The sequence below is a fragment of the Heteronotia binoei genome, chromosome 3 (assembly GCF_032191835.1).
Source record: "Heteronotia binoei isolate CCM8104 ecotype False Entrance Well chromosome 3, APGP_CSIRO_Hbin_v1, whole genome shotgun sequence".
NCBI classification, from domain to species: Eukaryota; Metazoa; Chordata; class Lepidosauria; order Squamata; family Gekkonidae; genus Heteronotia; species Heteronotia binoei.
The window spans coordinates 172,685,038-172,708,493 of record NC_083225.1 but is presented as its reverse complement, the minus strand read 5'-3'; the positions used below and the strand labels follow the sequence as shown (position 1 = coordinate 172,708,493).

At 43.7% G+C, this 23,456-nt stretch overlaps 1 protein-coding gene across 2 annotated transcripts in view; it reads left to right on the top strand.

The window, feature by feature from the left end:
• The window catches only part of CNTN5 (contactin 5), an 897,557-nt gene that overhangs the window by 632,553 nt on the left and 241,548 nt on the right, over positions 1-23,456 (top strand). For both annotated transcript variants that reach the window (XM_060234908.1, XM_060234909.1), the window contains one exon: positions 3,009-3,212. In XM_060234908.1, the coding sequence (XP_060090891.1) occupies positions 3,009-3,212 (204 nt within the window). The remainder of the gene's footprint in view (positions 1-3,008; positions 3,213-23,456) is intronic.

The following is a 23,456-nucleotide window of genomic DNA, read 5'->3' as shown; positions in this document are numbered from 1 at the left end:
TGGGACAGGCAGGTCCGGCCACAGCGGCTGCAGGGAAAAGTCTGATTTAGGGTTGGTCCTGTAGCAGTGCGATTCTTCCTCAATCTCCTTTTGTCCTCAAGACCAGCTATGCGTGCGTTCTCAAAGGAAGAGACAGCCTGGTGGATGGTGTGCCTCCATGCTTTGCGATCTGAGGCTAGGTCAGACCACTGGTGATGGTTGATGTGACAGGTGCTAAGGGATTTCTTCAAGGAGTCCTTGTACCTCTTCTTTGGTGCCCCTCTATTTCGATGGCCGGTGGAGAGTTCGCCATACAGGGCAATCTTGGGAAGGCGGTGGTTTTCCATCCTAGAAATATGCCCTGCCCAGCGCAGCTGCGTCTTCAACAGCAGTGCCTCGATGCTGGTAACCTCTGCCCGCTTGAGGACTTCAGTGTTGGTCACAAAGTCACTCCAGTGGATGTTGAGGATGGTGCGAAGGCAGCGCTGATGAAAGCGCTCAAGGAGTCGCAGGTGATGACGGTATAAAACCCACGATTCGGAGCCATAGATGAGGGTTGTCATCACAACCGCTTTGTAAACATTGATCTTTGTGCCTTTTTTCAGATGCTTGTTGCTCCACACTCTTTTGTGCAGTCGGCCAAATGCACGGTTTGCCTTTGCCAGCCTGTTGTCAATCTCCTTGTCGATCTTGGCATCTGAGGAGATGATGCACCCCAGGTAGCTGAACTGCTGGACTGTCTTCAGAACTGATTCACCCACAGTGATGCAGGGAGGGTGATAATCTTCCTGGGGTGCAGGCTGGTGGAGAACTTCTGTCTTCTTCAGACTAACTTCTAGGCCGAATAGCTTGGCAGCCTCTGCAAAGCAGGACGTCATATGCTGCAGAGCTGATACCGAGTGGGAGACGAGTGGGGTACAATATACTGTACAAATAAAAGTTCTCTCTTTTGTTATATCCCCCGCCTTCCCATTTCGTGGGCTACGCTACACTTTAACTTTACAGTGGGGGGGCGTTAACTGGAAATAGGAGAGGGCCCCTGGCGCAGAGTGGTAAAGCAGCAGTACTGTCGTCTGAACTCTCTGCTCATGACCTGAGTTTTATTTCAGTGGAAGCTGGATTCAGGTAGCTGGCCCAAGGTTAACTTAGCCTTCCATCCTTCCGAGATCAGTAAAATGAGTACCCAGCTTGCTGGGGAGAAAGTGTAAAAGACTGAGGAAGGCAATGGCAAACCACTCCGTAAAAAGTCTGCCGTGGAAACGTTGTGAAAGCAACGTCACCCCAGAGTCGGAAACGACTGGTGCTTGCACAGGGGACCTTTCTTTTCCTTTTCCTTAAAATACAGGATAGACCCTTCAAGGGCATACATTCTGCAACTACAAACTCTGTTATTTCTGGGCATCATTTCTTGCTGGGGCAGATGACAATTGTAGTTTTCTCAGCTTTCCAAATTCATTCAGCTAATTATAGCTCCCGTTGCTTGGAGAAATATTATTTCTCTTCCTCCCAGGATTCTCGTGATGATGAGCAATATTGAATGGTTGTCAAAAGATCTTGTATAGGAAAAGTCAGTATTTTTAGTATTTTTTAAAAAAAATTTAAATGTTATCCTTTTTCTCCTTTTTAAATGAATTTCTAAAGATCAAAATGAAACAACCCAATGAATTTCTTCATTGTGATTGATGAAGTTGGCTCTGTTGCTGTAGCCAACATAGCTTATACATAGCTTTAAAAAAAAAGCTGTTTTTAAGATGGAAATAAAGCAGTACAAATATAACAGAACAAAAAGCAGTAGCGATAAAGCAAAATCTCCTGAAGCTTTTTACCAATTTGTGATAAAATATGACCAGTTAAACTACACTGCATGAACACACATGGTAGTGTTGTAATAACTTTATATGTTTCTATTTAAAGAGACAAAGGCATATTTGTAAATCTGTCAAATTACCTATTTTGGCAGCATAATAAGGGAATGAGGATTATATTCAGGTATCTTTGAGACACATTACTTTTCATTACTGAGAGAGAAAAAATCCCAAGTCTTTATATTCCAATGAAGTTGCTATGTTTTGTACTCACCATAAAGTATTTCTTATTGGAGTCCTCATTACTGGAAAGGGTTTCAGTTGGAGAATGGCACTTTCTGTTTTTGTTTCAAAGTCCATGGTTTAGGAGCTGAAGGACAGAAGTTTTGGGCTTTCTTGTGCAATCCCTTTGTGCAAAGAGTCCATCAGGGGTTTCTAGTTACTACAAATGTAGTTAATGTCTTTTCTCTGATCAAAGAAGTTAATTTAGCCATTTCTGCAAGTTCCACTTTCTTCACCATCCATTCTTCTATTGTAGGTACCAATAAGGATTTCCATTTCTGAGAGCATATTAGTCTTGCTATGTTGTCATATACAAAAATAAAGGCGTGTGAAGTCCTTTGACAGCTTATGCTCCACTCCCCATTCAGCAGGTCCTAGGCTCAATCCATGATATTTCTAGTTAAAGGATTTTTGGGCAGGCATGTTGAAAAAGAGGCTTACTGAGCTTCTAGAAAAGATCTATCAACTAAACGGTGTGCTAAATATACCATGGTTTGTCTCAGTATAAAGAAGCTTCATACATTCATGAACTGAGCCATGTCCAGCAACTCCATTCAGCTAAAAAAGCAGATTCCAGCACAAATTCCATTGGCAAGAGCCAGAAAGCTCCTTTAAATTGAAGAAAAACGTTAGTGTTAGTGGAATGGAGATGAAGGATACAAGCCCATATTTCTTGTTGTTCACACAGGGATACTCTGATTATTATAGCATATCTAGGTTAATATAAGAAACAAATCCAGTAGAAATTGTGACTTTTTCATTACATTGATATTGACTGAAGAACTATAAGAGACTTGCAAGCTCCAGATGTTTGTGGAACTTCCCCAAGTAAAATTTCCAGAAAACATGATTTCATAAAGCACCATGATTTTGACCATATTTGTTTCCAGACTTGTAACTATTGTAACAGTTGTCATGGGCTTTTTTATTATTATTTTCCAGAAATCATCTATAGCTGGGTATTTAATGAGTTCCCCTCCTTTGTGGCAGAGGATAGCCGGCGGTTCATCTCCCAGGAAACAGGCAATCTCTACATATCCAAGGTGCAGCCATCTGATGTAGGTAGCTACATCTGCCTGGTGAAGAACACGGTGACCAATGCCAGAGTCCTTAGCCCTCCGACGCCATTGACGCTCCGAACAGATGGTAAGCAAGCTGCAATTCTGAGGTGAAATATAATGAGCAAGGCGGATGGGGGGGGGGAGAGACATAAAATGGGGGGACCAGTGTTAGAGCGGTGCCTCTTGTTTCAGAATAGATCAATTTTGCTAAGAAAAGAAAAGTAGATTTTTATGCCCACCTTAAGAAGCCTCATAGGAACTTACAATCACCTTCCCATCCTTCCCTCACAACAGGCACCTTTTGAGGTGGGTGGGGCTTAGAGAGCTCTGAGAGAACCATAATTGGCCTGAGATCACCCAGCAGCTGGTTGCATGTGGAGGTGTGTGGAATCAAACCCAGTTCTCCAGATTAGAGTCCTCTGCTCTTAACCAGTAAACCGTGCTGCCTCTCAGAACAGAAGGAAGCAGTTTCCCTGGCATCACTACATGAATGTTAGCAACAAGGTTTATCTGGAGTTAAGGAATATTCATGCTTTTACTTATTTATGTGAACATGTATGCCAGCAATCTTTTTCCAAAGAGTTCAAAGGTTACATATGGGATTTATGAACAACTAACTTGGGGCACTTGAGTTCCATCCTGTCCTATGATTCCAAGGGACTGATAGGCTGGAAGACATTACTAAGTCATACCCTGATGATTACAGGTTGCCATCTTTTGTGTCTGAGTGGGAAACAAGAACAAATTCAGTATTACAATAGCCTAGAAGTTTGTTTTGCTTCATTTGTTTTGCTAAGTCACAGTTTACTGATGGCTTACATTCCGAGGTGGTTTGCCATTGCCTACCTCTGCATAGCAACCCCAAATACTGACCCTGCTCAGCTTCTGAAATCTGACAAGACTGGGATAGCCTAGACTAATCAGGTCAGGGCAGTTCTTTGCAGGAGTTTCATAAGTGAAACACACAGGTCCCTATTCCATAGAGATTACCATCTTATGTCACCAAGAGGAAAAAACAATCGAAGGGAGGGAGATATTCTTTTTCAAAAAGTAATGAGGTACAATCATGTCATTAGTCAATGAACTATTTTGTAATTCAGATAGAATATTCATAACTGTCCAGTCTGGTGGGTATATTTGTATGGCTTAGGACCTAGGTTTGTCCAATACAGACCCTGATTCCCTTAATACGGAAGATCAGATGTGTCAGTAGGCACAGAAACAGAGGCATGGATACTGTATTCTTCCAAGAAGCCTTCCTCTAGTGTTAGGAACCTTCCTTTAACTTACACTGTTCTCTTTAGGCTGGAGGAGGACTTCAAACTGAGCTCAGTGGATTGCAGGATAAAGGTAGCATGCAGAGGTAAGGTTTGGTGGGAACCAGAGACAGGGCTTTTTCTAGAGTTGCCAAGCAGTAAATGGGTTATTGGGGGGGGGGGCAGTGTCCCAAGAGAAACATTAAAAGGAAAAATAAGGCCCAGTCAGTTACTGGAAGTTCTTACAACAAAGTTTTTGGTAATTCTTAGAACTACCTAGAAGTGACAAGAGTAGCTCTAGCAATTGCTAGAAACTCTATGGTAAGATTACCAAAGATATTAAAATTGCCATAGAACTTCTGGCAATTGTTTGAGCTACCCTTGAGACTTCTAGGCAGCTCTAGGAATTGTCAGAAACTCTATGGCCAGAATTTCTTGTAAATACCTGAGGCCTTATTTTTCTTTTTAAAGTTTCTATCCAGGTAGAAAAAGCCCAGCAGGAACTGATTTGAATATTAGGCCACAACCACTGACATCACCAGAAGTGACAGCACCCATTCAGTAGGTTGTTTTCCACATATTGACACAGAACAGTACAGTGCTATCAGCTGCATTTCATGGATGTGTGTTCTCACACAGCCCAATGAGAGACCCAATGAGAGAGTTTGGAGCACACAGTCTGGGAACGCATGGCTGCCTAGTGCCTTCCCTTTGCCAGAGACCCTTTTTTGAGCCATAGCGCTGGCCAAGCCAGCTGGAACTGCATTCCTGTGTGTTCCTGCTCCAAAAAAGCCCTGCCCAGGACAATTGGGCCTCCATTCTTTGTCCACAGTTTCCATCCACTGATCAGCTGAGCATCAGAAGGCAAGGGGCTACAACTGGCTGGAGGTCTCCCATCAGAGCTAGCCCTAGGGCGCACAGTGCCCCAGTCAGGCTCCCTGTCCGCCACCCCCACCCCCCGCTGCCTCCCTCCCACCACAGTGCCACGCTCCATCACACACCCCGTTGATCAGAGGAGTGCGCCACGACAAGGATTGACGCTACTGGCTTTGAGGCATCCGGCATCTGAGCTTTCTTTGAAGAGCATGCTGGAGGAGGCTTCTCCCCCCTCCTTTCTGGAACCGAAGTGAGGGGGGAGTGAAGCCTCTGCCAGCGCTGTCTTCAAAGAACACTCAGATGCCGGCCATCTCAAAGCTGGTAGGGCCGATCCTTGTTGTGGTGCGCTCCTCTGATTGTGCGGGGGGTGGGCAGGCAGAGCGCAGCACGGCAGAAGGGAAGGGAGAAAGCTGGCAGCAGCGGGGGGGGGGGTGGAGAGGCAAATTTAGGTGTTTGTCTTGGGCACCCAGAGGGGGGAAAGCCAATTCTGCACCCCCTTCCCAGCGTCCTAGGCAACCACCTAGTTTGCCTAGTGGGTGAGCTGGCTGTCTCCACCATAAGTGGGCAAATGGGAGCTCTATGTGGCACTGCTCTTATGGAATGCTCTCTCCTTTGAAGCTCACCTGGTGCCTATGTTACGTTCTTTTGCTCTTGTGAGGCTAATGGAATGGTGGAAACAGGTCACAGCCATTGGATTCATATACAGTACGTCACATATAATGTATATCATAGATTCATGTAAAGGTTTGTTCATAGAATTTTGAAATGAGTTTGGGCACTATGTATCTTTGAAGGGAGACTCTTCTAAAAAGCTAATTATGCCTTAGAAAGAGAGAGATCATTGCTTCCTAAAGAAAGTCACTGCACCCATCAGTTGTTTATTTTAAATTAATGATGAATAAATCCACAATTTTTTGGCATTCATTTCTTTCCTGAGGCCACATAGGCCGTTTTCGCACTCACGTTTTACTGGCGCCACGACCATCCTGACGCCGGCGAATCTGCATGGATTTCGCACCAGAAGCTCCGGCGCTCCCAGAAGCGCCGGCTACTTCCGTCGCTAAGCCAGCGCAAACGGAAATCGCAAAGATGCAGGAAAACGTTTGCGCTGGCTTAGCGACGGAAAGCGCCGGCGCTTCTGGGAGCGCCGGCGCTTCTGTTGCGAAATCCATGCAGATTCGCCGGCGTCAGGAGGGTCGTGGCGCCAGTAAAACGTGAGTGCGAAAACACCCATAGAGAACCTTACTGCTCCAGCTCTACTTTCTCCTCCATCTTTTTTCTCCCTACTCCACTTTTTCTTTCAGTACAGAGGGGCCTAGTCTGCCCAGCAACTGATGACATTTTTTTTTTCTAATGGGACATACTGCTACATGTAAGCAATGTAAAAAAATAACTTGCAAAACAGCTATCAAAAACAAAACATCCACCCTGAATATATGGTCTTTTAAAATCAGTCAGAGTGGATTTCAGGAAAATGCAGGGGGTTTTTGAGTAGGAATGCAGAGGAACACAATTCTGGTTGGCTTTGTGTCAGGGGGTGTGACCTAATATGCAAATGAGTTTCTGCTGGGCTTTTTCTACAAAAAAGCCCTATGTGAAATAATAGTGACATCAGGGGTGTGCCCTAATATGCAAACAAGTTCCTGCTGGCTTTTTCTACAAAAAAAGGCCTGGGAGAAGTATTTAAGAGCAGGATATAAGGTGGTTTTGCTATTGCAGCTCTCATCAGCAGTCTGATCACATGCAAACACAAACACAAAAGCTCATAGGAGTAAGTATTAAACAAAGCCGTAAAAACATGCAAACACAGTAAGATACTTGCTCTGTCTTATAAATATTTGAGCACTGTGAGAACATTACAAAGTCTAGGCTTTAAAAAGATGATTTGATTTGATACAGTATATATTCATTCAGAGCTTAGCCTGGAATTAAGTTGATCTCTCTTCATTACTACTGGGTTGGAAGTTTCCATGTTTGCACAGCGTGAATCCTATATAAGAAGTAGGTCCTTATTTCACTCCATGCCCTAGCAGTTTATTTCACTTCTGCGCCAGCTTCAATTTACCATTCTTGACTTTCTGTGATCAGTTAAGGTAACGTGTTGTTTCCTCTATCCAACCTTTATGAAAAGAGAAGTCTCTGCTTCTATTTTTAACACAGTGAAAAGGCTTTTTAAAAGAACCTGACTTGGTTTGCCAATTTTAATTCAAAAGTTAATTACTCTCTCTACTTTTCTACCCCAAGAAGTAAAAAAGGAGAGGCCTTGGCTTAGTGGGGGGGGGGGGACGGTGGCTCAGTGGTAGAGCATCTGCTTGGTAAGCAGAAGGTCCCAGGTTCAATCCCTGGCATCTCCAACTAAAAAGGGTCCAGGCATGTAGGCGTTAGACCCTGGAGAGCCACTGCCAGTCTGAGAAGACAATACTGACTTTGATGGACCGAGGGTCTGATTCAGTAGAAGGCAGCTTCATATGTTCATTGGAAATAATGAAGGAGAGGGGCACCTTCTCTTGGGGCTCACAGAATTGGGCCCCCTGGTCCAATCCTTTGGGGAGGGATGGTGGCTCAGTGGTAGAGCATCTGCTTGGGAAGCAGAAGGTCCCAGGTTCAATCCCTGGCATCTCCAAAAAAGGGTCCAGGCCAATAGGTGTGAAAAATCTCAGTTTGAGACCCTGGAGAGCCACTGCCAGTCTGAGAAGACAATACTGACTTTGATGGACCAAAGGTCTGATTCAGTATAAGGCAGCTTCATATGTTCATGTTCATATGAGCCTCTGCTTGGTATGCAGAATGTCTCAGGTTCAATCCCCAGTGTGTCCAGTTAAAAGGATCAGATAGCAGGTGATGTGAAAGACCTCTAACTGAAACTTTGAGGAGCTTGAGTAGACAATACGGACATTGATGGGCTAGTGGTATGACTCAGTATAAAGCAGTTTCATTTGTCCATGTCACTCAGTTACTCAACAACAGTAATACCCAGTGTTGCACCCTCATGTGCTAGGGTGCCCACCAACGTACTCCCTGGTGCCCACTTTTTTTTTGTTCAAAATAAAAAAGCCAGTCCTTGATTTCCTCTCCTCACTGAAGCAAAGGATGCTTCAGAAAGTCCAGGAGACATTTGTTTTGTGTCTTCAGAGAAAACCTAGGCTGATTCTGTACTAACCTTGCTCCGTGCCAGGCTTCCGTTTCTCTTCGGAGCAAGCTAGCGATTTCGCACCAGCTGCTCTGCACTGCCATTCTGTGTGGGGAAAACCCACAATTTGCTGCAGTGTAAACCTGTTTTTTTTCAGGTTTACATTGCAGCGCGGCAAATCATGGGTTTTCCCCGCACAAAATGGCGGCACAGAGCAGCTGGTGTGAAATCGCTAGCTTGCTCCATTGGCCCATCAATGTCCATATTGTCTACTCAAACTGGCAGCAGCTCCTCAAAGTCTCAATTAGAGGTCTTTCACATCACCTGCTATCCTTTTAACTGGACACACTGGGGATTGAACCTGAGAAACAGAAGCCTGGCATGGAGCAAGGTTAGTGCGGAATCAGCCCTATTCAGAGACGATTGTCTTCATCAGAGAAGGACACTTGGCTTGGAACTTCACAATGCTTTTATCACTGGCCCCAGCCCTCTCTCCGTAACAGCCATTTTGTGGTTTTCTGCATATCTCCTCCCAGAAACCATTTTGTTGTGGTGTTTTCTAAGTGTTCTCAAAATTCTGAAAGTGACCACAGCAAGATTTGTAAGTCTATGTTAAGGAAAACATGAGCTGCGGAGCTCATCAAGCCTGTTGATGCGCTACATTTTTAACAAGTAAAGATACAATGTTTGAAATGTGTATGCTAAAAAAACACAAGACAAATGTGTATGTGAAAAGCAAACAGCCTAAGCTAGCTGCTACTCCTTGTTGAGGTATACAATTATGGCATATTCAGGTTTGATGTGTTCTGGGAAATAAGCCATAGATTCTGCTGTTTCTGCTGCCTGGAAAAGGGCCACTGCTCACTAGTAGAACAGAATCTTATATGAGAAATCAAATGTAATGGGAAGTTCCTTAGACCGTAAGACAGAAGGAAAAGTAGGAAAATGCCCCTAAGTAGATGCTGCGCTTGTTCATTATAAGTTAACATTTATATTTTATATACCGGTGTGTGGGGAACAGATTTTTCTCATTGTAGAGTCAGGTTTCCAGACAGTGACTGGCATCTGTCAAGATAATTGTGAGCAGTAACATATGGGGGGGGGGGCATGGCACTGAGTGAGGACAGGGGATGAGGACCGTTTCTGGGAGGTCCCTCAAGAGAACCATGCAAGTGGCTTTTCTCATTGTAGACTCAGGTTTCCAGACAGTGACTGGCAACTTGCAAGAAAATTGTGAGCAGTAACATATGAAGGGGGGGGCAAGGCACTGAGTGAGGGCAGGGGATGAGGACCGTTGCTGGGAGGTCCCTCAAGAGAACCATGTAAGTGGCTACCATAATGGGCATTCAGAGCTTTTGCCTTGGAAATTTCCAGTACTAGAATAAACATATATTTCCATGAAAACCCAAATTTTGCTTTCCCCTTCCCACAATAATAATCTATATCATAATATTGGACTCTGACCTTCTGTGTGGATATTATGGAGATGAAAATTATGTTGCCTATTAAAACATCAAAGTGTATTACTAAAAGTAATTATATCTAAAGCGCTGAACGGTTGGCAATTTGGCTTTTAGTAAGCCGTCTCTGAGCCCTCATTAGCCATTGGCTGCACTTCTGAGTTGGCTGAGAAGCTTAGTGTGGGGAGGAGATGGGTGCTAAGCAAAAGAAGCTGAAACAGCAGGAGAAATACAGTGGAAGACTGCCTCCGAGCTTCTTTCTTCTGCTGCTGACATTGGTTGAGCTGCAACGATGGCACAGAATATTCTAGAAGAAAAACTTCGCTCAGGGCCTAGGGTCAGCAAACCTCAGGAAGAAAGCTATTTTATCTAGTTTCTTCTTGCATTGTTAGAGAAAATCAAGTTTGTTTCAGGTTCGATCGCTGAGGAGAGAGACATTTAGAGTAAACCAATTACAAAAATCTTTTCAGTTGAGTTTACCTGCTCTGAATCTTCTTGTTCAGAATTCTCAGTTGTAGTGATACCACTGGGACTGGGCTTCTTATGACAAGAATGCTCTTGAGACAAGCATGTCTGTATATATATTTATCTTCATTGAGGCAGCTGACTAATATTATAGCTTTATGTCAAACCCTGGAAGGATGGAAGAATTTGCTTGTCTTTATATTAATCTTTTATTTCCTTAGAGCTCTGCCTCAAAGGGAAACTTATCTCCTTGATACGAAGCAAATTAAATAAAAACATCAAGAAATCCTTGAATGGATTCTGAATAAAATGAATACCTCATTTGTGCAGATGTCCTTGACAATCAGTCATTCCATACAATTCAATTTCACTTTGTGCAGACTTACCAAAAAACAATTTAAAATTCTATCTGAAGAGATAAAAAGTTTCATCAGGGGAAAAAAAATATATCATGCTTCATTTCATTAGCTTCCTCTTACAATGCTTTAGAAAGTCTGAAGAATTATTTAATAAGGGTTTACAAACAGTAGAAAGATGGAGGTGAAGATGCATCTTTGAAGTTTCAGTTGCACACCGGAAGCAGGGAAAAAAATCTTCACTGAAGTAGACCACAGAAAAACTTCTTCAGAGTGGAAAATGGAAGCTCTGACAGTCAAAAGATTTGCTGTTTGATGTGTGCAGTTACACCAGCTGCATGTATCTTTATGAGACCCTCCCCCCTACATGTTTTGATGTATACCTTCTTACAGAAAATCCAAAGACACTCAAGTTGCTTTACAGAAACCTTCCCTAGCCTTTGCAGATCCCCATCTACCTGCAAATATAGGGCCACAGCTTTGTTTCACACACTAAGGACTAGTTCAAACATCAAGGATATAAGAAAAGCCCTGCTGGATCAGATCGGTGGTCCGTCTACACACCACTGTCTCACACCACTGGCCAACATTTACCCAAAAGAGAGTCAATGTGCTTGCTCTTTCCCTTGAGATTTTGTGTAAACTGGACTGTCAGTCATGGATCTATATGTAAGGAAGTAGGGGTGATGTCCCCCCACATTTTAGTGAACTCTACTCTCCACTCACCAAACATCCTGTGCCATCCTAGAGTTGAACCCTTCCTGTGCCCATTGACTTAGCACTGCCCATAATCCATATCTGCAATTCTGTGGACTTAGTTTTTCATTTGGGTGGAAATACTGACCAACAGTGCATTGGGGGTTTCATTTACTTTTTAATATTTTCACCATGTCGCTATTTAACATGGAGAACCCATATATATATATATATATATATATATATATATATAGTATTAAGGTAGGGTTTTTTCCCCCCAAAGCAACAAAATAGGTCCATGTGGTGCATGCATATACATTGTTCACTGACATCACAAACAATAATTTCATTCATTACTAATTTGTTACTGATATTTTCAAAAGTTTTTTTATCTATAAGCAATCCATACAGAAATACCTCATATTGTAACACTCCCTAAAGAGGCTGACTCATTCATTCATTCATTCATTCATTCATTCTTTTTAAAAGGTATGTTGGATGAAAATGCAGTCTTGCCCATGATGTCTTCATTTCCAGTTTTATTCAGGACATATGAAGTGATGAATTCTCAGAACCAACCCCCACTCCATGCTCTGTCTTTTCCCACCTCAGCCATCTCACTGTTCTACCCCCTAATCAACAATTGCCCTGAAATGGATGACCCAGGTTAGCTTGATCTCATCAGATCTTGGAAGCTAAGCAGGGCCAGCCCTGTTTAGTATTTGAATGAGACACCACCAAGAAATTCCAAGGTCTCTTTGCAGACTAAAGAGGTGACAAACTGCCTCTGTTAGTTTCTTGCCTAAAAAATCCCTATTGCACTGCCATAAGCTAGCTGCAACTTAAGGGCACTTTACACACACACACAAACAACAATCAGATAATTATTCACCTAGTTTTAGTTCTGGCCACATTCTGCAATGGAGTATAAACATTTGCAGAATCTTTTTTTTCCTGTACCTTTTCACCTCCTCTAAGGATTCATTGAAGCAGCCTCAAAAAACCAGACCAGTCCAAGCTCATCAGAGCTCAGAAGCTAAGCAGAGTTGACCTTGTTTGGGAGACCGCCAACGAAGATGGATTACTATGCAGAGGAAGGCAATGGCAAGCCACTTCATCTCCTCCCTTGAAAACCCCTTGAGGTGGAATTTCATGGGATCACCGTGAATTGGTTGCATCTCGATGGCTCACTTTACCTTTAAATGTTCTTCTTCCCCACAAATTTAAGAGTGGAGGTGTTTTTCAAACTTTCCTCCTATCTGTGATGCTTCCAGAAGGCCAAATCAGCATCATCCCTATCGACTAATGATGGTGAAGAGGGTCAAGTGTATTTCAGTTGGAAAGAGACAGCCCACCTTCCCATCATTTTTCAAGGTGGATGCATTTCTGTTTTCATAGCAAAATGAAGAGAAGTAAACCTGAAGACAGATGGAAACATATTGTGATTATGTTCAGGCAATTTTCTCCATGACTATTCAAGCTTAAGTTTAGTTTGGGCATATGTGTAGGAACATATGTTGTTTACAGCTGGCTTTTCAACATAGTTGATTAAAAACAGAATATGTTTGAACTGTCCATAGAAGATTTCTTGTTTTCTGTAAAAGAAAAGTAGAACTTGAGATTCCTTTGAATCTTAAAGTTAAACCTTAGAAATGTCAGTTCTGGCCAAAGCAAGGTGAGTACAGCCAATGGAGGCTCTTGGGCTTCTGTAGTGATTTCCATTTCAGGTTTACCTATTATCTAAGCATCTGGTGGTCCTCCTAGAGTTGCCAGATACCCCAGTGGAGGTGGGGGTTCCCTGTCACCAGGCCACAACATCCTGCTGCGAGTCACCCAGCTGGTAGGAAGAGACTTACCTGGGAAAAGAGTGAGGCCCAGTTGATGCTGCAGCAACATGTCTCTGTCACTTCTGATGTGACCTGGAAATGATGTCATCACACAGCAATATCGGTGCGATGCTCTGGTATTTGGGCAAAAACTCTATGGCAGAAGCCAAATTTACCATCGAGATCTTGCCCAAATATCATAGCATCGCCTCAATATTGCTGTGTGATGACATTACTTCCAGGTCATGTAGGGAGTGATATAGACATGCCATTGCAACATCGGCTCAGTCTTCTTCCTTCTTCTGATAAGCCTTCCCCATCCCCTGCTGGCTGGCAGGAGGGATATGGCAATCCTAGGTCCTCCTCAGCTAGATGGTTTCCTTTGGTGCAAGGAGCCTTTCCCAGAGGCTGTGATGTCAGTGGAGAACCTCTTGCATTGGGGAAGGATCCCTGTGTTGGAGGAAAGCACCACTGTTAGTGGAACAGATCTTCAGGATCTAAGCCATTATATTTATAGATACGAGTTACACATAAAAACAAAACAAATGAAGCATAAAAATTGTCAAACACTAGAAACAAGAATGAAAATGAATGAAATAAGGAATATTTTCTCATCTCTAATCCATTTCTGCCTTGCTTCCTCTTTGTTATTGCTTCACCCTGCCCTCAGTGGCTCAAAAGTAACCGGCACCTACCAGAGCCTTGAGAACTTACCTGCCTCTGTAACCCCAGGCAGCCAGCCAACACAGGAGGTTGATTGAGGATTGGGCCTCTGATGGGTCTCTATATATTGATGGCAGTGAAAGAGTTTATCCACTGACCTCACAGCTTCTGAGGAAGTCTCTTTGCACCAAAGGAAACCATCACTTCTAGCAGCGGAGGACATAGGGTTGCCTGACAGAAAAAAAAAATGATGTCTGCATTGAAACTGTAAAACAATGCTTTGGGATCAGGACATGGAAGGATTTGTGCTGAGTTTATCATTCCCAAGAGGAACAGGCCAGGTGTGGAGAATGCCTACAGAATGGCTGCCCATAATTGAGCGGAATCAGAGTTTCCCTTAACTGTTGACTTGACGCAAAGTGACTGCTGCCATCAATGGAAAGTGCAGGTGTTTTGTTACTCCTACTAATTATCTGTCAAAAGTTTTATCTGGTTGCAAGAGACCTTGGGCATACAGCATCGTATGACAGCTCATTAACACAAGTTCCCAGGGAGAACAATACCTGCTTTTGTATGCCACCCTCTTGCTTACCTCTGTACTATTTCTTGATTCTGGAACAAGGCTGTTTCTGGGCTCTACCTCAGCATTTTTCTCCCCCCCCCCCCATGTCCTCCATTAAAAGCAGGGCGAAATTTCATCTCCCCGCTTAATCAAAGCCAAATTTGCCAGCTGATGTTGCCTTAGTGAACAGGATGGGACTTACAAGCCTAGATATTTATGCGCCACTCTGTTTACAAACCCTAAACTTTGCCTGCGTTTTACCTGCTTGACAGCTTTCCCTGCAGTCCTGCCATGTGACATGGTGTCCAGCTAGGAGCAAGTTGTCATTTCCTGTCAGATTGTCAGCCCCCATTGGAACAATCTGATTACGAACAGCAGCCGTTTGGCTTCGGGACAGAGCTGCTCCAGATCTGCAACAAGGGCATTTTGTTGCTGTTGGCGATAAAATAATGGGACGTTTTGGGTTGCTGAAGGAGGGAGGAGGCACTCGGAGCCTGCCAGGTCTTTATTATCAGGGGCATGGCTGGATGTTTGTGCTTGATTGGCCTTTGTGTGGTGCACATGGGTCATTGCATCTGACAAGCATCTCTTTCTTATTCGTTGTAACCGCACTGGATAGCAGGGGCAGTAAGAGCAATCCTGCTTTCTGTATTAACCTCTTGTGGCTGAATGGGGGCGGAAGTATTCGAGACATAATATAGAGCAGCCATTCTGACCATCTGGGGAGCAAAACTGAAGCTAATGGTGGTATCCCACTTTAGATTGGAGGACATTCTACCATAAACCCTGGGTGGAGCCTGCAGATCTCTTGGAATTAGGGTTGCCATATCCTTCCTGACTACCAGCAGGGAATAAGGGGAAGGGTAGCTAGATCTAGGCTGCAAAACTCCTGGAGATTTGGGGATAGAGCCTACAGAGGACATGGACCTTAGTGGTGTAAAAATGCATAGAGTACGATGCATACAGATTGGATAAACATATGGAGCAGAGGTCCATCAGTGGCTATTAGCCACAGTGTATTGTTGGAACTCTCTGTCTGGGGCAGTGATGCTCTGTATTCTTGGTGACTGGGGGAGGGAACAGTGGGAGGTCTTCTAGTGTCCTGGCCCCACTGGTGGACCTCCTGATGGCACTTGGGGTTTTGACCACTGTGTGACACAGAAAGTTGGACTGGATGGGCCATTGGCTTGATCCAACATGGATTCTCCTATGTTCTCTTATGTTCACCCTCCAAAACATCCACTGTCTCCAGGGGAAATGATTCCAGCATTTCTACCTAAAATTACAAGAGATCTCCAAACTGCAGAGATCAGTTCCCCTGGAGAAAATGGCTGCTTCAGCAGGTGGACTGTATGGCATTCAACCCTGCAGAGGTCTCTCCCTTCCCCAAACCCTGCCCTCTTTATGTTCTACCCCCAAACCTCCAGGAGTTTCTCAGCCCAGAGATGACAACCATATTCTGCCATGTCAAGGAGACTTCCTATAATTTAAGTGGCTCTTCCATGGATGAAAGAGCCACTTAATTTGATTCAGAGGTAGGCATTTTAGCCTGGAGGAAGGCTTCAGACTTTATGTAGAGGTAGGACGCAGGCTATTGTTTGCTTTTAGGCCCCACAGTACCCATGTGATAATTTTAAGGAAAGTGTCTACAATCAGATCAAGTTAAACCTTGAACCTTTGTCCATCATCTTCCAGACCTCTTGGAGGATGGGAGACATGCCACAAGACTGGAGGAGGCCAGATGTTACCCCAATTTTCAAGAAAAGGTCACTCAGCCAGTTTCCATAGCAGAATGGGGACTCGAACCTGGGTCTCCCAGATCCTAGTCTGACACTCTAACCATTACACCACCCTGGTTAGTGATCCATTCTCTGAATTCATTCCAGCAGGGCTTTTTTTTTTTTTTGCAGTAGGCACTCCTTTTCATATTAGGCTACGCACCCCTGATATAACCAATCCTCCAAGAGCTTACAGTAGGCCTTGTAATAAGAGCCCTGTAAGCTCTTGAAGGATTGGCTACATAAGAGGGGTGTGGCCTAATATGCAAAGGAGTTCCTGCTACAAAAAATGTCCTACATTCCAGTCACAATTCATAAGTTCTGAAGGCCCCAGTGTCTCCTTGAAAAAATTGTGTCAAACTAATTTTGGTATTAAACAATTGCATGATCCAATGTTTAACACATTTCTAGTGCAGTCCTGTGCAGAATTACTCAACACTAAGCCCAGGCAGTTTAAACCAGACAATCTCTGCACAAATGGTACTCTGACAGTGAAATCCCTTCTCAATCAATGGAAGTTAATGAGCTTAGAAGCTTCAAACTTTTTAGGATTGCACTATAAATGACATTTAACTAGTCTGCATCGGTGTGGCAGTTGTGCCAGAGAATAAGAAATGCCACATATGCAGAATGATAAAATGAAAAAGCAGTGACCATCAGTTTAGAGGACTGTGTATTATTGCAAAAAAAATCTTACACTCTTACAAATTTAATGGGATTCATCCAGAGAGCTAGAAGTGAAGCTCTATACAGTAATGAAACCTTTCTGCATACTGGACCTCAGTTTATTCATTTTCATTTCACCTTCTGTTATTGCTAAATATTATTAAAAGTTTCATTCTGACTTGCTCCCCGAGCCAGAGGCTATGGGTGGCATACATAGTTCTCTCCTCCTCCATTTTATTCTCACAACAACACAGAGAGGTACTTCAGGCTGAGAGAACATGATGGGAAAAATGTCACCCAATGATTCATGTCAGCCAGGGATTTGAATTTGGGTCTCCCCTGGCCTAGTCCAACAATCTAACCACTATGCCAGACATACCTAAGCAATAGGATATAAAATGAGAATTGACTGTATTTCATTGACATGTAGCCCTGAAGTCATTTTTAAATCTACGAAGAGTGCGCAGGGCTACCAACCTATAGGTGAAGCCTTGACCTCCTGAGTTTACAACTGATCTCCATATTACAGAGATCAGTTCCCCTGGAGAAAACGACAGCTTCAGAGGGTAAACTCTATGGTATATCATAGAGTCCGGGAGAAACTGAAGTCCCTTCACCAGGCACTTCTCCCTATTCTAGCGTTTTCCCAAGCCAGGAATGGGAACCCTGATAGTACATAATTAGGAGCAATATTCAACCTGGGGTACAGAGTATGGTGGAGCTGAAATGTTTTCTTCAGGGTCTCAAGTAGACCTAGTAGATGCTTTGCAGGAACATTTGCAATGTGGTTCTCAGTGATTTCACTTCATGTCATCTGTTCCTAGAAAGCAGGAACAATGAAACAATATTTTGATAAAATACAGAAATCACATTGCAGAACAAAGAAACAATATTTTTTCAGGTGGTGTTCAGGGATTTGATCACACGGCTTAGATTTACATGAGCATGAAAGTGTTCCTAAATTTCTTCCAGTGTACTGCAGTTCTTCCACACAATGCGAGCTAAATATTGCTCAGTATTTAGGTCAGGTATTTAAAAAGATATTCCTTTGTACCACTGAGATTTATTCAGCTAGAGGCAGCAGTGTTTTGGGGCCACATAGAAGATATGCAGACTTTCAGTCAACAGAAAACACAAGCAGCTGCGATCTTCAGTGGATGTTTCTCCCAGGGGGAAACCCTCACCCAAAATCTGAGCCTTTTTGCAGCTTATTAATCTTAGTGCCAATTAATTGTTTGGAGGAGCAGAAGAGCTAGATTCAATCCCCCCATTGTTTCCAAAGAGAATATTGGTGGTATTGCAACAGCTTTCTGATATTATGCACAGGGAAGACGCCAAACAGGTACTGCAGTAATATATTCCCTGCTAACTCTTCACTCCCCCGTAAGGTTATCAGCTTTTCCTAGAATTACAACTGATCTCCAGGTGACAAAGGTCGATTCCCCTGGAGAAAAGGGCTGCTTTGAAGGGTGGGCTCTATGGCATTTAGGCCCTCTTGACTTCTCTCCCCTCCCCAAAGCCCAGCTTTCCCAGGCTCCAACCCCAAAACTTTCCTGGAATTTTCCCAATTCAGAGTTGGCAACTGTACTCACCCACCATTCAGTCCTACCACATATAAACATTCTGTACCAACTATCCAGGGCTTTTTAGTAGAAAAAGCACAGCAGGGACTCATTTGAATCTTAGGCCACACCTCTTGATATCACCGTTGTTGTTTGTTTTTTTCAGAAAAAACCCAGCAGGAATTCATTTGCATATTAGGACACACCGTCTGACATCACCATTGTTTTGTAGAAAAGCATTGCTTTTGGTAGAAAGCGCACAGCAGGAATTCATTTGCATGTTAGGCCACACCCCCTGATGCCAAGTCAGCTGGAACTGCACTCCTGTGTGTTTCAGCTAAAAAAAAAGCCCTGCAGTTCCCAATTTAGGAAGCCTGGTGGGAGTTAGAGAAACATCATTCACTTACTCCTCCCACTAGGCAAGCTGCTTTCTTACTGGAGGCAGAAGGGCTCTGGCTCAGGGCCCACAATCCTGCTCATGCTTCCGGGAAAGTCAGGAAGTCCAAGGCAGCAAGCTCTGCCCCCAAATCTCCAGGAGTTTCCCATCTCAAACTTGGTGACTCTCGGTCTTCTAAGGGAGCTTTATGAAGCAGTGCCTTCCCCTCCACACTTGTTTTTACCTTAGGCGGTAATGATGAAGAAGATAGTGTAGGCAATTTCAGACAAAGCTTCTCGCACCGGAGACAAAGACATTATCAGATGATGAAAAAGAGATGGAGGGGAATGACAACGTGTTAACTGTCCTCCATCAGTTGCGGCCACAAGGAAGAACATTCTTGTGTCTTTGGGCAAAGATTACCGGAAGAATTGTGAATTATCAGTTAAGGAACTGGAAAAGAAAATTGTCAAAGTTTGTTGATGAGAAGTGTGCTGCAAAGAGATTGGCTAGTTCTCAGTACAAAAGGCATAAACAGGAGTATTAAGAAGGTAAATACGTTATTGATGGCATGGTTTACCTTCATTCTATAAACTATGCAGTGGGTCCCTCTGCTCTCCCAATAATGCCTTCTTTCTCACCCAAGAATGCATCATCAATGGCTTTTGCCATTCCTTTGTTCCTGCTAAGTAGGGGGGTTTTAGAGTTGCCCAAGATGGCACAGCTCTTGCTTGTTTGCATACACATCACACTCATTTGTGCCACCAATTCCTTTTCTGTGTGTTTGTTTTAGAAATCTTGCCTCCTAAATAGCGTATAAAGCAGCTTGCAAGGCTAGCACAAAGTATAATAATGGATAAGATGATAAAATAAAAATGCTACCAAATTTAAAATTAAGAACATCAATAGGGTCACAATACTAATCTAGATGATGGTCATGCTTGTACAAGGGGCTGTCTTTGGAAATTGCCTAGAAGCATCAACTGGTCCAAAGAGTAGCAACTACACTATGCCAGGGGTAGGTTTCAGGAACTATATCACTCTGCAGAGGCTTCCCAATTGTTTCCAGAACCTTTCCATGTGCCGGTTCTGATCTTTAAAGCCCTTAATGGCTTAAGGCCAGGGTACTTGAAGGACTATTCTCTTATTGTACAGCCCACCAGTTCAGATCCATCCCATAGCCCAGTTCTCAGGGCCCCTGCCTTAAGAGGTGTAGTGTGTGGTAACCAGTGCCAGGGCTTTTTCAGCAGGCAACTGGGGCAGTAGTTTACAATAGAAAAGAAACAAGTCACACTGAAAATGTAGGTTGGTTGCAGAACAAGCAAGGACCACTGGACCACTCAGACATTTCTCGATGGACCGATCAGCTGGGATGGGGAGCCAGTGGCTGATGTGCTGCATACAATTCACCAAAGCCTCCTGCAATGAGGAGGAGGCCATGTACGACCTGCCTAAGCCTCCCATGGCCCACTAGGGAGGCAAGCTACCACTCTCTCCCTCCTTATGGCAGATTAAGGGAGGGGCAGGTAGGCAACTTCTTCCTTCCTCCCTTTTCTATGGCATTACACCCCACTGAGATCCCTCCCCTCTCCAAACCCTGTCCTCCTTGGGAATTGCTTATAGTTTAGGACTAGGATATGAAAAATCCAGGTTTGAATCCTTAGTTGTCATGGAAACCCTTGAGGTGTTCTTGGGCCATTTTCTCTCACTCTTGTTTTGAGGTTAAAATGGAGGGCATAGGGTTGCCAGATCCCCTCACACTTCCAGCAGGGGGATTTTAGGGGAGTTCCAGGTGTGGATGGGGATACTGTAGTATTTGAGTGAAACTGTAGTTTTTTTGCCCTCAAAAACCGTAGAGTTTGCCCAAGTACCAGAGCATCCCAGCGTGATATCCCCAGCACAATAACATCAGCTGGAAGTGATGTCATCATGTAGAGGATGTTGCATATTGATGTCCCTGTTTGGGGGTGGGGTTTCTCTTGCTGGCCAGTGGCAGATCAATGAAAGTGGGTGAACCCCCTCTGGGACCTGGGGGCTGACAACCCTAAGAAGGAAGGAGAATGATGTTGCAGACTGTTTTGGGTTCCTGTTGGGAAGAAGGGCAGGGGATGGATACATGGATAGATGAATAGACGGACAATGAGGAAGGAAGGAAGGAAGGAAGGAAGGAAGGAAGGAAGGAAGGAAGGAAGGAAGGAAGGAAGGAAGGAAGAAAGGAAGAAAGAAAGAAAGAAAGAAAGAAAGAAAGAAAGAAAGAAAGAAAGAAAGAAAGAAAGAAAGAAAGAAAGAAAGAAAGAAAGAAAGATTTTTTTTCTGGGCCTGCAAGGCACTGTTGATATACCACTTACAGTCCAAGAATAGATCATAGATCATGCACTATTGGCCCACATGTGTGGAATGTATATCTTTGCATCTAGTTCATATGTTATATGGATGTAAGGATAACCAGGGGTTTTGGCACTGATACATTATGATGGAAGGGTGGGAAGGCTGGTGCATTATGATGGAAGGTATATTGGATTAGATTCAATAAAATAAAATGCATTAAATATTTTTTTAAAAATTTAAGTAAGTAAGTAAGTAAATTTATTTTTGTATCCCGCCCTCCCCCGCCAGAGGCAGGCTCAGGGCGGCTCACAGACATGGCACAACCATGATTTCAATAAAATACAATCAATACAATAAGACAAATTAAAATACAATTAAATTACAGTTATAAATTAGGTTAAAATTAGATAAAACAGCTGTTATATGTTAATAATTAAGGTGCTACAATTCACAGTCATATATAAGATGGCTAGAAGTCAATTTCAATTTAGCTGGGTTCTATCTTGAAAGCGAGCTGAAAGAGGGTGGTTTTGCAAGCCCTGCGGAATTGATTCAGGTCCCGCAGGGCTCGCACCACCTCTGGAAGTTGATTCCACCATCGGGGGGCCATTGCTGAGAAGGCTTGCACCCTCGTTGTTTTCAATCTAGCCTCTCTTGGTCCAGGGATTTTTAAAAGGTTTTGGAAACCTTAAAAGGGAAGGCTGAGTCCCCAACTGTACATGGAAACAGGACTAGGGATTATTTCATTGATTCCTAGCAGTCAATTCAGGAAGATAAATGAAATCAGCTGTTTAAGAATGCTGAGCTCAAAAAGATGATGGATCATAAATGTAGGACTCTTCTTTTTAGATAGATCTTAATAGTCTGTGCTGCAGCTTCATGGGAGCATTGCTTCTTGATTACTCAAACATTGCAGAAGCATTAAATATGTGCAGAATATTTAAGATGTACACCCAAGTCAAACATTACGCATCTATGATGTTTACACTCATTCTGCAGTGACTTCCAAGAGCAAATGAATACACCGCACCATTTACTCCAGGGAAAACTGCCCTTTCTTGGTGGGTGTACAATATGGTATGGAAGGATAAACGGAATAACACAGGTTTATCTGCTGGGGGGGCAATTAAATCCTAAAATTACATCTCAGGCTGGGGAGTGGTGTATGGTAATCTGTGAATTTACCAGGGGTGGAATTCTAGCAGGAACTCCTTTGCATATTAGGCCACACACCCCTGATGTTGCCAATCCTCCAAGAGTTTACAAAAAAGAGCCTTGTAAACTCTTGGATGATTGGCACCATAATCTCCATTATCCAGGCCATTGAAGTCAAGAGCAGGCTTCAAGGGGATCTCTGAACTTGCACCTCCTAAATTGTAATTTGGCTAAAAAAAGAACCCTCAGGCTGCAGAAAAATCTGTAACTGTTAGCCTGTAACTGTTGGAGTTGAGCTGTCAAGACTGGAGTCTAGACTTATGACTGTTTTACTTATGACCATATAACAGGCTCAGGGCGGGTTACATCATAAAAAGACAATCAACGGTTAAAACCAATTAAAATATATAAGATCTAAAATTACAGTAAACAGTGGAGACTAAAAGACAAATTCTGCCTCACAAACATGGCCTATTGTCCAGGTCCAGCAGATCCTAAAGCTCTGGGATGAAATGAAAGGGGGGGAGGCCAATAACAAGTGATGTCTGCTGCCTCAGCTGAAAGCCTAGAGAAAGAGCTCTGTTTTGCAGGCCCTGCAGAATTGAAGTAGATCCTGCAAGGCCTGGATCTCCAGGGGGAGCTCATTCCACCAGGCAGGGACCAGGGCCAAAAAGCCCTGGCCCTCGTCAAGGCCAGTTAGACATCTCTGGATAGGGTTGCCAAGTCCAATTCAAGAAATATCTGGGGACTTTGGGGGTGGAGCCAGGAGACTTTGGGGGTGGGGCCAGGAGACTTTGGGGGTGGAGCCAAGATCAAGGCTGTGACAAGCATAATTGAACTCCAAAGGGAGTTCTGGCCCTCACATTTAAAGGGACGGCACACCTTTTCAATGCCTTCCTTCCATAGGAAATAGTGAAGGATAGGGGCATCTTCTTTTGGGGCTTATAGAATTGGATCCCGTGGTCCAATCCTTTTGAAACTTGGGGGGGGGGGTATTTTGGGGAGAGGCACTAGATGCTATACTGAAAATTTGGTGCCTCTACCCCAAAAAACAGCCCCCCCAGAGCCCCAGATACCCTCAGATCAATTCTCCATGATTTTCTATGGGAATAAATCTCCATAGGGAATAACAGAGTTCCCAGCAGACATTTCCCTCCCCTTCCCCCGCTTTCTG